Raw genomic sequence first — 17,365 nt, forward strand, 5'->3', positions numbered from 1 at the left:
TTACCCTAACTATAGAGCAATCTATGCTCTAACCCTAACCCTCGCTGATCGCAGTTTCCGCAAACATTTTTCAGCAGTTTTGCTAACCGCAGTTTCGGCTAACCCTAACTCTAATCATCGAGTAATCTATGCTCTGCTCTAACCCTCGCTGATCGCAGTTCCGCAAATATTTTTCCGCAGTTCCGCGGTTTCCGCTAACCCTAACCCTCGAGTTTGTTACTTTGTTTGCGGAAACTCCGATCAGCGACTTCGGCTTTGTGCTATTAAACTGCAATCAGCGACTTCGGCTTTTTTTAATTTTTTCTCTCGATCTTTTCAGGGTACGAACTGAGGGTCCGAACTGTTCAGGGTACGAACTAGGTTGCACCCAAGAAATCCTACCACGGGCAAAGCCATTTCAAGCGCAACGCACCATAGGCCTTGCACGACTCACAAAATAGATAGGCTATAACTTGACGACATAAAAACAATGACAAAAACAAATAAAACAAACTAGCAAAAACAACATCATCATCTTGCGGAAATTCAATTATACCCAGGGAAGTAATGTCTTGAAGATATCAAGCATGCTTTGATAAAAGTTGCGTTGATAAAGCGATAATTTTAGACCCCAGTCAGCTAAACTCGTCACCTCCACACTGATCCAACGTTAGCAAACGTTGAAGTAATGCAAAAACGACAGGCATTGCCAGTTGGGATGTAGTAGTGGCATGTCACACTGTCGCAGTAATATGATAAATTTGGGTTACCGTATGTTTTACACGTTAAACCATAACAAAAGTGAAAAAAAAAATCCAATTCGGCATGTTAGAAAAATAGATCAACAATCAGACAATAGCATGACGATCCAGTCCAAGATATTGATATAAAACAACTGGTTGGAGCACATGGCCACCGCTTCACCGAAAGATGGCGATTGGTCGAAGAGGATGGAAAAACTTCTGCAGACTCTGTCGAACTTCTGTGGACAGTCTTAGAACAGAGTGTGCCAATTCCGAGCTTGTACACATATGGTTTTGTATTCGAAATATAATAGCTGCAGGAGTGCAGGTGTGTATGTATATTTTTTTAAAAAGTTTTTCACTTCTTTATCAGGTAATGTATGATAAAAGTTTAGAAATATATTACCTAGTTCTATAATTTTTCAATAATGACAAATTTGTCAAGTCTTTTATGGAAACAATTTGGACAAATTGCTTGTGTGCTGAACTGTAACTTGTCATTGTCTGTTTTCAACTCAACAAAGCAACTTCGCTTTGCTTCTACAACTGAAGATACTTCATTAAAGAGGAACATTGGCCAACCAACTTCCTTCACCCATCCATATTTAATGAATGAAGGTTTGATTCATGGCTACCTATATTGATAGTCTTACTAGTAGGCCTACTTCATAAATATATACAGTCTTTTTGTCTATTTTGTATATATAACTTAGGCTGCTTTTGTGCTATTTTATTATACAAGGGACTAGAGATGTGAGTTTTTTTGTACTCCAATTTTTTTCACAGAGGTCTATACATATTCAGTCGACATTTGACCTCAAAGTACGCTCAGGCATGCTGTAAGCCTACCTATACGTCAACTCAATATCTTTTTGCCAAACATCAAGTCACACATACATAATGAACATATGAAGGCGGGAACAATGAAACAAAATAAATTGCAAAACCACTTAACCTGCCGAGAAATGTTGTCGGTAAAAGATTCTAAAAAGTCTGAGCATTGGCCTACGAAAACTCGAAGACTAGCTCTACACCACTTCGCAGTGCATTTAAATTCAACGCAATACGCAAATATGTTTTAGGGCCTTGTCCTTACCTGAGCAGTCTTCAAAATTAGCATATTTTTGCTGCAGCCAGATCATTGCCGACATAAAATTACAAATTGTGAAATGGTTATTAGCAATTGCCACACTTACATATTGCTTCATCAATCATCATGTAATGTTTTGAAGGAATAAATTGAAAGCTAAGTCTATCACTCAAAATGAAAGCAATGGGACCACGAATCCTCACTAGTCCAATCAGTAGATGGTCTAGTTGTGGTGCCTCAACACGACAACCTTATTTTTTACTGATCTCCAGAGCTGATGTAACCTTTACAAATAATATGCATATTGACATTCATGATACGGGAATTGACTATGTATTGTCACATATAGATTAATAGATGCTTCGTTCCGTTGAACTTCAAAATCAAAATGTATTTGTTTTTCACATATCAAACTACGACCTAGTTTGTTGATTCATTATTCGATAAAATGTTGAGATAGTATTACGTCATTATGCCGATTTGAGATATATTTTTATGATGTCGTATGGACGAAAAAATCTTGGAAGTTTTATGCTCTGTTGAGAGTAGAAATGAAGCACGGATAAATAAATAAAGTTCAACTCTCGGGGTGCGCATTTGAGCAATGCATTTCAGGACTGCTCTCCATTCAGCTGCACCGTGTGAATGAAGTACTTCCCCGCCAACAACACTTCAACAATCGGAAAAGTTCACTCTGCCAATCTCAGTAACCGGCCCTGTGTCAACAGCCTCTACAAGTATGTGAAACTACCAGTGAATAACTAATCAAGGCTTTGTCAGTCCGAGGATAAAGATTCAAAACCAGCCAATCAAATATTTTGAGTCTCCTTCACAATTGAAGAATCGAGCAATGCAAAACTTCTGAAACAAATAGTTTTGTTTGAGTTAAAGAGTCACTGCAAGTAACAATGCCAAAATGTACGCACAAAAAGCCATTGAAGTGTGAGGTATCAAATATTTAAACAGGTTGTTATTCTACATCAGTGTGATGTTAGTTACCACTATAAAAAATCTATATCTTTGCTGACTAACAAATCCGCATAATACAGTCGTGGCCAAAAGTTTAAGACCAGACTTGATTTATGACGTTTTTTGTATTACTTCATAATACTGCATCAGATATTGCTTAAATTGCATCATCTTTATTCTGCCCAGGTCGACATCTGATGTAATCAGTCATTATTTAGCAAATATCAATTGAACATTAGCCAGTAGAGATCACTTTTCTGTATTATTTATTTGCCTAAAATGGGTAAAATGTCTGCCTTTCGGAGGTTCAGCGATGTCAAATTGTTGTTCTCCGCAGGGAAGGCTACACAGAACATCAAATTGGTGAGCAGCTTGGATTTAGAAAAACTTTTGTGCATCAGGCAATTGTGAAATTTAAGAAATCAGGAACTTATGCTGATGCAAAACGCAGTGGTTGTCCTTGAAAAACAACTCCTAGATCTGACATCATGAAAAGGCAAGTGGTGAAGTCTCCAACATGTTCAATCAAACAAATCAGGGCCGATTTGAATGAAGCCGGTATTCCAGTGAGCAGGAGGACTGTTAGCCGCCGTTTAGTTGTAGAATTTGGTCTGAAACCAGCAAGAAAACCGAGGCTTACACCAGCGATAAAGAAGAAGGGCCTCCTGTTTGCATTGCAGCACAAAGACTGGACTTCTGCCGAATGGTTGAAAGTTTAATTTTCGGACAAATCAAGTGTCCAACAGCTTGGTGCAAGAAAAAGAAATGTCCGTCGACCCTCAGGAACACAATTTGATGAAAATTATACCTGACAAACGATGAAACATCCACCAGATGTGATGATATGGGGAGCCATTTCGACCAAAGATACAGCCAAACTCATTTTTCTAAAACTAGGAACCATGATGAACGGCCAGAAATACTTTAACTTAATGAAAGAGAAGCTACAACTGCACAATAATGCACATGTCGGTGCACGAGTATACAATTTTGGTGCAAGATGGAGCCCTATGCCATCGTTTTAAGACAGTAACAGAGTTTTTAAGGGCTAAGAAAATTACTCTTCTGCAGTGGCCGGGGAACAGTCCCAATCTTAACCCTATCGAAAACTTTTGGACTTTTATCAAGAATAATGTTGCTGAAAAACATCCCTCAAGTATTCCTTCTTGCTTGAAGCAATCAAATTAGTCTCGATCCGTGAAATTCCTGAAGAACTTTGCAAAAATTTAATCGAAACTATGCCCAGACGAATCAAGGCCGTCATCAAAGCGAAAGTAGGACACACCAAATATTAAAAATTTGAAATTTTGATGCAAAATTTAATATAAATGGCTATTACTTTGTCTTATATATAGTTAGCAAGAAATAAGTAAAAAAACGACAAAAAATAGGACGGAGAACTGATTTTCTCGAAATTTGCGGTTTGGTCTTAAACTTTTGGCCACGACTGTATATATACTTTTTAAAAAAGTATGATATTGGCCAAATTTAGCCGATATGGATATTCCAGAACTGGCTGATACCGATGTATTGGTACATCTCTATCATGTTCTCAAGTGAAATTAGGAGCTTTGCAGTGGTTTGAGATTCAGTGATCACACTTTGACAATTTGGATTCTCAAAACTGTCATTTCAATGAAATGCAAAGTAGATTTTGCCTTAACTTCAAAATCAAAGTTTCAAAACCCTCCAGTCATTATTCCAGATTTTCATGTTGGCAAGGCCGTGTGTATAAATTGCTGTGGTTTGATAATAGATGTTTGACTGTGGGAATCTTTACCAACGGGTAGGAATGCTTCGAGAAGCTCAATGTAGCCTTGTTTTATGGTCTTATAGAAACTTGTTATATATATTCCGGTTATAGTTCAACCTTTTTCTAGACTTTGCTATATGTCAGAAATAAAAACAAAGTAAACTGAACCTATCCACTGATGCAAGTCTAACCACTGAGATGGAATCCTGGAGTTTCTACCATTTTTTTTTAAACCTGTTTACTCGGCTAAGTTGAGTTTGCTACAAGTCAGCAGTTGTGAACAGGAGCGACAACTGAGCAAGTAACAACTAAGCAAGCAACATTTTAGCAAGTGGCTGAAGTTGGTAAATGATGAAACTGAGAAAAAGACATGACACAAGTCAACAAAATGAATTTGACAAGCGATGACCAAGCAAGTCTGACGTGGGCACATAAATCTCATTTGCTGACTTGGCAGTAACTGAAATGTAATTGCTGAGTTAAAGCACTTGCTGAGTTGTCACATGCTGAGTGGTCTGATTATCCCTGAGGTTGTTAGTGTTGTTACCTGATTTTGTCTCCCAATCAGCCTGATCATTGATCAATAAAAGGTCAGTATAAACGCAGATCACCATTCACAACACTCACAACAGCTTGTGATAGTTTGGTATATTTTATACCATAAGAAAGCATCATGCTTTTAAAATAGAAGCCTGATAAGCTCTGAACAATCTTGTGCAACTTACAAAGTTTCTGTTCAGAGCGATGCTTGTGGATTAATAATTTGTGGTCTGTTCATAATCTTGAGTTTGATTATGGTTGCTGGAAATTCATTTTAAGTCTTTTGAAAGATAATAATATTATGCAGTACCTATAGTTTTGTAGCTAAATATTTGATCGATATGTAATAAACATGCTTCTATTGGAAAAGTAAAATTGTTTTGCTTAGGTGAAGTAACTCCAGGATTAACAAAACAAAATTACACCAACCGAAGAGAATCTTTGATGCAATGCTTACATGATCTATGTCAAAGTTTTGACGAGGTTGGTGGGTAGGTTTTTTGCATTATATTTTGTCACTTTTCCAGTGTGAACACAAATCCACTCCAGGTAGTTCATTCCAGACAACTTTTATTCTAAGAATGTTATTAACTTCTACAAAGTTTTTTTAATTCATTTGCAGCAACCACTCATAGCGGTCTATAGTCAGACCAAGGGACAAACATAATACAAATTGTAATGAATGCTGATGTGATTTGTACGCTTGGCTAAATATGCTTCAATTTTTTGAAACGATAGTTTTGAGCATCCAAATTGCCAAAGTGTAATCACTGAATCTCAAATCACTGATACACTCTTAGTTTCGCTTTAAAAAAATGACAAATATTTCCATGTTACAAGTGTTGCCAGATGTTCTTTGAATTTCTAACACAAGTGCCAAAATCTATTCCATTGTTTGTATGATAGGTGAAGGTAAGTCCCATACTTTATCCAAGCATCTGGAGATGAGAAGATAATATTCTCATTATATTATACTGTACATACTAAGCCTTCGGCACTAAAGAGAACAGGGTGGCCAGTTCCTTTCTCTCAGCCGCCTTTACTTCAGTAACTACGCCCACCATGGCCACCTGGAGATGCGGCCTGATTTGTCACATTTTGCAGGTTTTGATTGCAGCTAGTGCTTGACTGACATTTTTTGAGATGTTTTTACTTTTTGTGGTTTCCTAATGACATAAAACTTTTTTGTTGCCTTAGGGAAGCAATAGCAAATGAGAAAAAGTAAATTGAAAAACGCAAAATCAGACTGTTATTGAAAATTAACAGTCTGACTAAAATCTTCGAAATCAAATTTTCTTTGTTTTTCAACATGTGAGGATGTTAAAACCTATTGTGTCATCTGGGGAAAAGAATAAAGAAAGTGTAAAAATCTAATTTTTAGAAAAATTTATTTAAACGTTCACCCAAAGTTAGAAAAACCTGGAAATTTCTGCAAAATGTGACAAATTAGGCCATATCTTTAGGTGGCCATGCGCCCACCTATTTTATTACACCCTGGGTAGAGGTGAGCGGTGTTTTCAACAACCAGCTGAAGTCGGGATTCGAGCCTGGATTGCATGATCGGAAAGCGAGTGCCTCATCCACTGCACCATCCCACTGCTTTGATAATGATTGTTTTTATGACAATAGCATAAAAGTAGCTCAAAATATGCAAAGACATTATTTATAAACTACTACTCAGAATATCAACTTATGTCAACTGGTAACTTTTTACTGCTATGTATGCAGCAGATTGGCCATCGGTCAAATCTGAAGTCTGCAAGTTGGCCTGGCCTGTTTGATAAAGTTTCAGAAGTAGTAGCATTGTGGCCCTTACAAAGGTCAAGAAGTGATAATCTGACACCTGTCGCTAATGATTTGTTTGTGTGGTAGGCTACTTTTTGTTTATTTGTTTACTTGAACATATCTGTGACATACAATTTGCTTTGACTGTTTGTTTAGGAAGAAAATAGTGTCAAAGAAAATGTTGTGATCCTGTTCGGTGAGCCGATTGTCTACATGTCTGAGGACATACCCTATCCTTTCCACCAAAATGCCAACTTTCGTTATCTAACTGGTTTTCTGGTATGTGCTTTGTAAAAATCACTGATTTATAAATTTACCACCAAATCCGGTATTTTCATTTTCTTCAAACTCCCTTCAAGATGTGTTCCGGATGCGAGTTCTAGTTGAGATATTTAATTTATTTTCTAGGAACCTGGTAGTTGCCTCATAATGGAAAGTATTAACAGAGGGAATTTCCCCTCCAAACATACTTCTACGTTATTGGTCCCAAAAAGAGATCCATTGGGGGAAATGTGGCATGGGCCTAGGGCCGGCACAAAAGGCGCTGTAGAGTTGACAGGTTGGTCGAAATCAACGTTCTATTTCTCATTCTGATACAGTTCAGTTACGTTAGTTTTGCGCTATAATTATTGCTTTAGTGATTGTGCAATGTGCATTGCACCGAGTCACGTGCGCTTGATTACGTCATGCCGCCCTGTGGCCGTGAGTAGTTTGTAATTATTGCAGCAGGACTTGGTACCTACTACACAAGTGATGTGTCACTTGTACAGATGCACACATAGCTCTACTCGAGTTAAGACCTCTTTTCAACTATATCCGGAAATCGTTCAGCAACTTAATTTCTCCAACTTTTACCCATTACTCTGATACTAAACTATCTCAACACCTTGTAACTCTCAATCAAATTAATTCCGTGGCAATTTAGTTTGTGAATGTCATGAGCGTTAATTGTCTTTCAGTTAGATTAGAACATGTCAAAATAAGTGCAGAATTTGAAGTCAATGAGAAAAACGACGAGATCAGGACATTCTGTCGCGTTCGACTTGACCCGAGACAATTGTCCGCAATTACCAGCGTCAAGTCATCTAATTGTGTTTACAAGACAATCGTAATATAAGCCACGAACTAACATAAAACTAGAATGGTTGATTTGCAACTGTTCAAAAATGATCACATGCGACGCTTTCGTAGGGATGGCGGAACCTTTAGGTTGTTGAGAGCATCATTTATGGGCCGTAAAAATATTTATATGGTATCAGGTGACATAGGGACAACCCCTGATAAAAAGCGGATACATTGGAGATGATTTCAGCAACTTCAGGCTCGGTGTAAGCATCAAAATTATCTGCCCAAAGAAAGCTCAATGGTCAAGTTGAATTTTCTCCAAGTCATCTCGCGGTGAGATGTCTCTGCTACAGATTGACCGCGTCAAATACAATTGAGTTACTTTCTTGCATGTATATATTTGTCATAAATATGCACTAAGAAAATCTCGTTTAAGAAAAAAATGTGACTTACTCTGGTGTAATATTCCACTTTGCCTTACCCCACAATAGGTCCGCCTGTGTGTACGCCGCTGTGAGACTCTTAGTGATGACAGAAATCTCTCATATTTTTGCAATGTTTTCTAGGTGTGGACAATGCTTGCGCAATAGACGATTTTTCTGAGATTCTCAACAAATATGTTTCAAATGGATACAACATCTGGTACGACTTTGAGAAACCTGTCAACCTTCCTTTCCACATGCAGTACATGAGGTTTGTTGATTTGTCAGATCAGTTCTCTTTCATAGTGCGGACAATTTGTTAGACCAATCTAATATTTACAAGTTATTTGCTATGTCAGCCAACCGACGTAGCCTTGCTGAACCTGGGATGTAAGTTGTTTCGAGTACAGTTAACATGCCCTTGCAGCAATTGCTTGCATTCGGAGATTCTTTATTTGCAGACCTTTCCTCACAGAAGTTTACAATAACAAGACGAAAATTTCATCAATAAGCGGCCCCATTCATCGACTGCGTCACATCAAATCTGAAGAAGAAGTTCAACTTTTATCTGAAGCTGGTCTTATAACTGCTCAGGTATTAACTTCACACTGCTGAGTTATTTGTTGTTTTGTCTGTTCATATTTTATTCTGTATAATATGTTTTCAATGCTTTTTCCACCATCGCTTTATTTTGCAGGCCATGGCGCGCGCGATGCATTCAAGCTTCCCTGGCATGAATGAAATGACACTGCACGCCATGATCGAGTGCGAGTGTAAGTTTAAGGGGGCACACATGCTTGGATACCCCCCCGTTGTTGCTGGGGGTTCAAGGTATGTTCTATCGTAGATCAACGTTGGTCGCTTTGAAGGCCGCTTAATAAAATGCCACAGTCTTGGCCACGAAGTTTATTTGTACATGTAGCGGCACTATTTAAAGATGGGCGGCCCATACACACCTGAAGTAGTGCAACGATATCCCGAGCGCAGTATAAACGGTGGGGACGATCAGATAACGACGTCTATATTCTTCCTAGTACTTTATTGCGGGAACACAAACCATTTTGACACATCGGAACAAAAGAGAGTAAGACCGGTCTGACGAAGTTAAGTCAACAACGGAATGCAAAACTGAATGAAATCAATCTTGAAATTGAAACCCATAACAATATTTGGAGCATATCTTGAAAGCCATTGAAATTACTTGGTGAAATTGAATTTTATTGAAACTACTTTTCTACATTCGACTGTACGTTGAAACTTCTTGAAACATAACAAACTTATACATTGAAGATCAACTTATTCTATAACTTATCGAAACTCACATGCCAAGAGTTAAGACTCCTACTGGTCTTTTTATCCTCTAGAACAGTGGTTCCCAACCGGGGTGCCAATTGCAATGCTCAAGGGTGCCACGAGATATTGCAATACTGTGGCCCAATCTTTATTTTAACTTTAACCCGTTAAGTGCGGAATTTATTTATTTATTTTAACTCTAATCCGCGGTAAGCCTTTGTTTTCTCGCCCAGGAAAAACAGCGTAAAAAAGATTTTGATTCGTTGCTGTTCTTTCCAAAAAAACGTCCGCCCCGATGGCTCAGTGGTTACGCGCCCGGCTCAAGATCACGCGGCGCTGGTTCGACTCTCGGGGTGTGCGCTTGAGCAACGCATTTTTAGGACTGCTTTAGATTCAGCGGCACTTAGTGAGTGGAATAATTCCCCGGCAACAACACTTCAACAATCGGAAAACTTCACTCTGCCAACCTCGGTAACCGGCCTTGCGAGAGCCTCCACAAGTATGCGAAACTACCAGGAATAACCTATCAAGGCTTTGTCAGTCCGAGGATAAAGATTCAAAACCAACGCATCATTATTGCCAGGTTTCATGATTTTATTTTGCGTTTCACGGCGCACAAAGTCAAATTGCAGTGATGGATTTTATCGAATTGTGTGAACCAGCACGATTATAAAATTGCACGATTGTTTGCGAAACATTATAAAATTGGAAACTTATGTTGGATAAAAATTTGACGAGTTCTGGATAAAAATTCAAAATGAATATCCTTGCGTTAGAAAGAAAGCTATTGTACTTTTGTTGCAGCTTCCACATCATACCTATGTGAGAGTGGATTTTCCGTATTAACGAACATTAAAACTAAAAAACGAGAACGACTGCTTATAGTCAAGGAAGAAATGCGGGTGGCTTTATCGAATGTGCCCCTAGATGTTAACGCTTTGAAGGTTGGAGGGGGGGGCTGCAAATTCAACTTTTTTACATCAACAGTTGTATCTCTAAAGCCACTGAGGCTGCTACTACAAGATTTTTTTACTTTTCCTAACTTTTATTCACCTTTATTGAACTGAAATTTTGAGCGAATAAAGGTTATAAATTGAGAGATATAAGGCATTTCTCAGCACATCCTCTGAAATATTTCATATTCTGTTGTTCAACATTTTCCCACCAGCTGGATGAAAGTAATTAATTTGGCCCATGTCTCGTTAATTAAATGATTCAAATTGAGATTATGTAAAAAAAAAATTAATCACAACATTGCAATGCATGTTCTTCATTACTCTACCAAAAAATACTAAATAATCCAAACGTCATAAGTCACCTCAACATTTCAACGTATATCAACAGTTTTAAAATTCACATAGCTTTAATTTTCGGATATGCTCAGCGTGAATAATTTTACAAAGTGAATCCCAAATTTTGAAACCGTACCTTAAAAAATAACAGAGATATCACTCCTAAACTATAAGAAGAATCGACAGCCCCCCCTCCCCCCAAACTGAGCAAGACTCCAGGAGCCCAACCTTCTAAGGGCTAAGGGACTTTGTGCAAGAAATCAAGCTCAAATTTCACACTGACTTTTGAATAAATACATTTATTTACGCGCGCTATACTGTACAACTCATTCTGTGTTATTTCATATAGTTATTTGAAATACAGAAACCTCATAAAATTGATCCAGTTTTGCCAGGGTGCCGCAAACTATTTATCTCTTTGATAGGGTGCCGCAAGGTCAAAAAGGTTGGGAACCACTGCTCTAGAAGTAAGGCGAGAGACGTTGCAGTTTAAGAACCAGGTTTTAGATTACAAACATGGCCCGACTTGTGGATGACGTCAGCACACAACAGACCAACAACGCGGATAGACACAGAATTATGTGAATGCAGCGTAAGCAAGTACTCGCTCTGTGAAATTCCAGCCTGAGGATTTTTACGCAACACAGGGAAAAAACTACGAGCCTGGTGAAGATCACACGAATTCCAGAACCAACTATGAAAAGACGCAAGCAGAGCCCAAGGAGCTGCATACACAACAAACCAGTCGTTGCAATTCAGTTTTTTTAAAGTTATTTTTTAAGCCTTTAATTGAGCACTCCATATTTTTTGGTAAGTTCCTCTACTTTTTGACTTCCCTCTTTTAAGTATGGTTTTGCTTGAGCTGTGTATTTATGTGAAAATTAACTCCAAACATTGCACACCGTTTCGGCTTTCCGGTCTCCTCAGTGCAGTAGGTACACTGCTATGGCCACAGAGATATATACCTCCATGTGACATTTTCCCATTTGTGGAACAGTCCCAGCCATGACTCAAAATAGATTGCAAAGGTAACGTGGACGGAAGTTCTCAGAGAACAAGATCAGCTGATTGACATTTCAGTTTACAAATGACATAAATATTGCGCATGACGTATCGGTGACGCAGCACAACGCATGTAATTTAAACTCACATTTAAATTTTAATTCGTGACATTTTAAATTCATCCAGTATATATTCATAAAATTGTTTCTAAAAGTTTTGACTCAAATGGTATCGATTGTGAAAATCGATCATCAAAATATAGGAATCCATAATTCCCCATCAATAATATCGTGGACCTCCAACTCTGTGCAGAAGTCATATTCTGCTTTTGCCAGAATGTGAGCGGTGATGTTTTTCCGAATATTCAGCTCAAAGCTCAGCACTTGCCATATCACTCAACGAGCGTGTTGCTCACTATGTCATTCACATTCGACCGCCAGCCATGGTAGCGATAATAATGCAGTCGACCTTGAAGAGAGCGCTTATACTTCCACCACGTGCTTAGGGCGAACACCCTTCATTACGTCATAAACAACCAACGCGTCGCTGACGGAGAACTGGTTCTGGTCGATGCTGGTGCGGAATACCATGGTTACGTCGCTGACGTCACCCGGACGTGGCCAATAAATGGAAGGTAAGTTTCTAACGTCAATTTACGTCTTTTTTACATCTGGAGCCGTGTTGGAATGATGTCAGTTTTGTTTCAGGTTCTCGCCTGTCCAGAGGCGGCTTTACGACATCGTTTTCAAGGTGCAGCTGGCTTGCATCGACATGTGCCGACCTGGTAGCTCATTGGACAATGTTTACGGGGCGATGTTAATGCTGCTGGCCAGGGAGCTGGTTGAGAGCGGGATTGTAACTGGGAAAGTTGCGGACAAGGATATGACGCAAGTAAGTGGCAGAAGCTGTGGGAATGGAAGTGGAAAACTGACAAATATGTTTTGTCGCTTCTATCTTTTTTGTGCCGTGCTATGTTTAGCATATATTGTTTTTCGTTGTGATTGTCAGAAGCTGAACTGATTTAGCTGGCCTCGGTGACTGCTTCATGCAGAGGTAGTGGAGTGTAGCAAATGTCTTTCTTCCAATGCCATGTCAGGCAAGAAATAAAGTGGCTTCCTGAAATTCCGCGTGTTGGGCGGCTACAATTATTATGATTTGGTTTTGAATCTTTATCCTTGGAGTAACAAAGATGTAATAAGTTATTTCTGGTAGTTTGGCATACTTGTAAAGGCTTTTGACGCAGGGCCGGTCACCGGGATTGACAGAGTAAAATTTCTGATTCTTGAAATGTTGTTGCCGTGCCGGGGAATTATTCCACTCATTAGGCGTCGCTGAATGGGGGGCAGTCTTTAGAATGCGTCAGTGCAGTCGACCAGCGCCGCTTGATCTTGAAGCTTCTTCGTTTACGACGTCAGGCGCTAACTAACGGAGCTATCGGGGCGGGCGTTGGTTTCATTGTGTCTTTCAATTGTGTTGATGGAACTTCGCATGAGTTCTGAGTGACTCGTTTGTAACATCAAATCAGGTTGCGTGCGTTGGTTTCATTGTGTCTTTCAATTGTGTTGATGGAACTTCGCATGAGTTCTGAGTGACTCGTTTGTAACATCAAATCAGGTTGCGTTGGTGTGGTTACTGTTACCATACCAACGTGGATCCATAACTTTCTAGTCATGACGTAACTAATCGATTTGTCGGCTGCGTGGTCAAGTGGTGAGAACGTCTGCGCGAAGTTTGAAAGGGCGTGGGTTCGACACCGCTCCACAGCACGCGGTTGTGTCTAAGCAAAGACACCTACTGACATGACAAAAAGGGAGCAGCTGACTCGAAGACCAATATATCCCTTCGCTGTTTATTATATCGCATCTGTGATTGCAGTGTACTGTACTGTATGCTGTCTCAATGGGCGCAAAACTTAATTATTGCTATTGTTATCGCTCATCCATGGGCCTGACGTCACAATAGCGCAAGTGCATTTGGTGGATGAACAAACTTTTTGGCGTTTCAGATTTCGAGAAAGTTCTGTCCTCACCACGTGGGTCACTGGTTGGGAATGGATGTCCATGATACGTCATCGATGCCCCGCTCTGTGCCTTTCCAACCTGGGATGGTAGTCACCATCGAACCAGGTGAGTATCCATGTGTTTGCTCACCAACCGTGCATGGTGGTCACCATCGAACCACGTGAGTATCCAATATCCATGTGTTTGCTCACCAACCTTGCATGGTAGTCATCATTAGTTTTTGTGACATCATTTTGTTGAATTGCAGGAATTTATATTCGTGAAGATGATGTCACCGTATCTGCAGAATTTCGTGGAATAGGCATTCGAATTGAAGATGATGTAGTTGTGACCTCAGGAAATCCAATTGTGTTGAGTGACGTATGCCCGAAGGATCCAGATCAAATAGAAAAGTTGATGACGTCGCGTAACACGTCACTGTGATACATTAGCGGATTTTACGAAATGTGTTTTTCTATGCAGCTTTTAGTGATCGTGTGCTTTGGGTTAGAAGCAACCATCAAATGCAAACGTCGTTCAATCAAGTTCTTGTTGATGGTAGCGTATCGATGGCTGACAAAATCTTGTCAATGTTTGGTGAAGAACGAGGCAGAGGAGGCAGGTCTTTAACCTTTTGAGGTCTATTCACACTTATGTATAATTTTCAATTATTATTATGAAGACAGTAACGCAGGAAGGAATTTCAATCAAGTCTATCAGAATTGTAGACCAACAACATTCTGCTTTCACACCGACACAGCACCAGCAGTTCTTTCAAGCGCCATACCATGGCTTATGCGATTACTTGAAATGCGTTGGTTCGAATTGAAAATCGAATTATTTCAGTTTAAGAAAGGTAGCCTATAATAATGAAGCGGAAACTTCTATTCAATTATTTTTACAAATTTTGTAGCCTAACTTATGTTTTGATGCGGAATCTTTGTCCGAGAAGTGAGAAAGCTTTTTCAGTTTCGATTAGCCTACTTGTATAGGTTTTGAGCCACCGACGCAGGTCGCCGAGTTTTAAGAGAGTGAAGCTTCCGCTAATTGTTGTCTGTGAATTAATCCATTCACTATGGGTGCCACTGAATAGAGAGCATAGTCCTTAAAATGCGTTACCCAAGCGCACACCCAGAGATTCGAATCAGCATCGCTATTTTGTAGTTTCGTTCATTCCGTCAGGCGTTTAATCAACTGAGCTTTATGAGAGGCCAACTGTGAAGATGTTTTATCGAGGCGTTTGACAGAGTGAAGTTGTTGCTTGCTGAAATGTAGGCCTAGTCTGTGTTATATTCCAATCTCTCACTGCTGCTGAATGGAGGATAGTTCTTGAAGTGCACAGCTCGAGTCAGAATCTGGAGCTGTTTGATCTTGAGGTTTTTTGTAACTTAGTTCATAAAATCAGGTGCGAAGTTGCCTACTTGCATAATTTCATTTGTTAACTCAGAATGCGAGTGTGGTGCCGCAGACCATGTTATCCACCACGGCCTAACCCACCGGCCTCCACACGGTGTATAGGGTAGGGTTGTTACAGTCCTTTTCACTTTTAAATTAGTTCACACCAACCGCTGGAATTAAGTTTTTTTGTCAGGTTTTTAGTTTCCATGTGCAAACGAAGCTTCAGCCATTTTGAAGGCTGCAGTAGAAAGTTATTGATAAAAAACTGTTTTAGGATATGAAAAGTAAATTTTTGTTTTGTCAAAGGAAATGTTATTGCTACAAAACTATGAGTGATATTTAACTGGCTTTAAGCTTAAATCAGACTTGAAGTGCAATTATAAATATTTTAAAGCTGAGTGTCATGTTTGACATATTTGTTTGTTTTATTATCTTTATCCTGCATTGCGGGAAAGCGGACTTGAGCGCTATGCATCGGTGTACGCCTTCCGACGTACACCTGACCCACGCTGCAGCCGACTGCAATGTCTGTTTCCGGTTGTCTACTTTACTTATGACTTAAATTTGGTACTACCCATTACTCGAAATCGATCACTGGGTAGAGGCAATTATCGTAAAGTTTCTTGCCCAGAGAAACAACAGCAAGTGCGGGTGGCTGGAGTCGAACATGCAGGCTCTCGACTGCGAGCCCAACGCGCTAACCACTCGGCCACGGCTGCCGACTGTTGATCTTATTCAGCCAACTAGGCTACTATTGGGGTGAGTTGTTACATAGTGTAGCCTAATGCTTGCTGGAAAAAATACTTAATTTGGTATTCAAATAAAAAAATTTGTATTATTTAGAATAGTTGATCTGTTGTTGCTGTATCTGTGCCTAAACATGCCAAAAACTAATAAAGGGTGCCTTATTGAGGCCAAATACAGTAGAATTCGCCTATAACAGCACCTCTAGGGATTTGCAAAAACTGACGTTATAGACGAACTACCGCAAACTATTCCACAAGTGTTTTTTGATTAAAAAAAGAGGTGTATAACCCAATCAGGGTTACTGTACACCACCAAACTGACAAAAGGCACGCAGAAAATACAGTAAACAAAGAAATTGTTTAAAAAAAATAACCTACAGCGAAAGGTACAGGAAATTTGCGCAATCCAGCTCGTTACATACAGTAGTAGAAAAGTTCATTGTTTATTAGCAAAAAAGGCATTGATCTTGAGCTGTTTCGGTTTTGACACGGATTTGACACAGCTGTAGAGCTGCTTTTTACACGTGATAGTTTTTCACGCGGGAAAAAAGTTAATTAGTTTATACAGTAGGCTACTGCACGTACATTGTACAACTGTTGCTTTGAGTTATTTAAAGGTCAGCTGTAGAGCTGCTTTTTACATGTGATAGTTTTTCACGCGGGAAAAAAGTTAATTCACTTAAAGTCCCTGCTGAGAAAGACGTAGCGAAATAAAGGGAAGACATTTTGCAAGCAGCAGCGCTAACTGGATTAAAAGACTGACCGTTCGTGATGGAGGTGATGGCTTAAAGTGACGTTATAAACGAACAAAAGACGTCTGGGGACCAATAAAGGGTGCTGTTACATGCGAATTGACGTTATAGGCGATGCTGTTGTAGCCGAACTACAATGTATGTAAAAGATAGGAATTCTGCCGGGACCGAGCAAAATGTGACGTAATAGGCGAATTGACGTTATAAACGAAGCCGTTATAGGCGAATTCTACTGTACCATGAATAGCTCAATTGGTTAGCGCGTCACTTCTGGAACGAAGAAACTTCAAGATCAAGCGGCGCTGGTTCGACTCTCGGGGTGTGCGCTTGAGCAACGCACGTTAAGGACTGCTCTCCATTCAGCGGCATCTAATGGATGAAATAGCCTAGTTCACCGGCAACAAGACTTCAACAATCGGAAACTTCACTCTGTCAATCTCGGTGACCGGGCCTGCGTCAGTGATCCGAAGCCTCTACAAGTATGCGAAACTGCCAGGATTAAGCTCTGCAAGAAGCTTTCCCAGTCCGAGGATAAA

At 39.6% G+C, this 17,365-nt stretch overlaps 1 protein-coding gene across 2 annotated transcripts; it reads left to right on the forward strand.

Annotated features, from left to right (window-relative positions):
* The first annotated feature begins 1,100 nt into the window (after window positions 1-1,100).
* Window positions 1,101-14,470, forward strand: LOC145780807 (xaa-Pro aminopeptidase 3-like). 2 transcript variants are annotated; one of them, XM_082592448.1, is made up of 11 exons: window positions 1,101-1,340; window positions 5,463-5,557; window positions 7,016-7,138; window positions 7,268-7,418; window positions 8,491-8,617; window positions 8,808-8,940; window positions 9,044-9,177; window positions 12,439-12,567; window positions 12,641-12,824; window positions 13,939-14,059; window positions 14,202-14,470. In XM_082592448.1, exons 1-11 carry the CDS (start codon window positions 1,151-1,153, stop codon window positions 14,375-14,377), a joined length of 1,563 nt encoding a protein of 520 aa, XP_082448574.1. In that variant the 5' UTR covers window positions 1,101-1,150; the 3' UTR covers window positions 14,378-14,470. The 2 variants fall into 2 exon arrangements, with proteins under 2 accessions (XP_082448574.1, XP_082448575.1); XM_082592449.1 differs by lacking the exon at window positions 5,463-5,557 and having other exon boundaries at window positions 1,212-1,340.
* Window positions 14,471-17,365: the final 2,895 nt, after the last annotated feature.

This window comes from Aplidium turbinatum, chromosome 12, assembly GCF_918807975.1.
Source record: "Aplidium turbinatum chromosome 12, kaAplTurb1.1, whole genome shotgun sequence".
Lineage (NCBI taxonomy): Eukaryota > Metazoa > Chordata > Ascidiacea > Aplousobranchia > Polyclinidae > Aplidium > Aplidium turbinatum.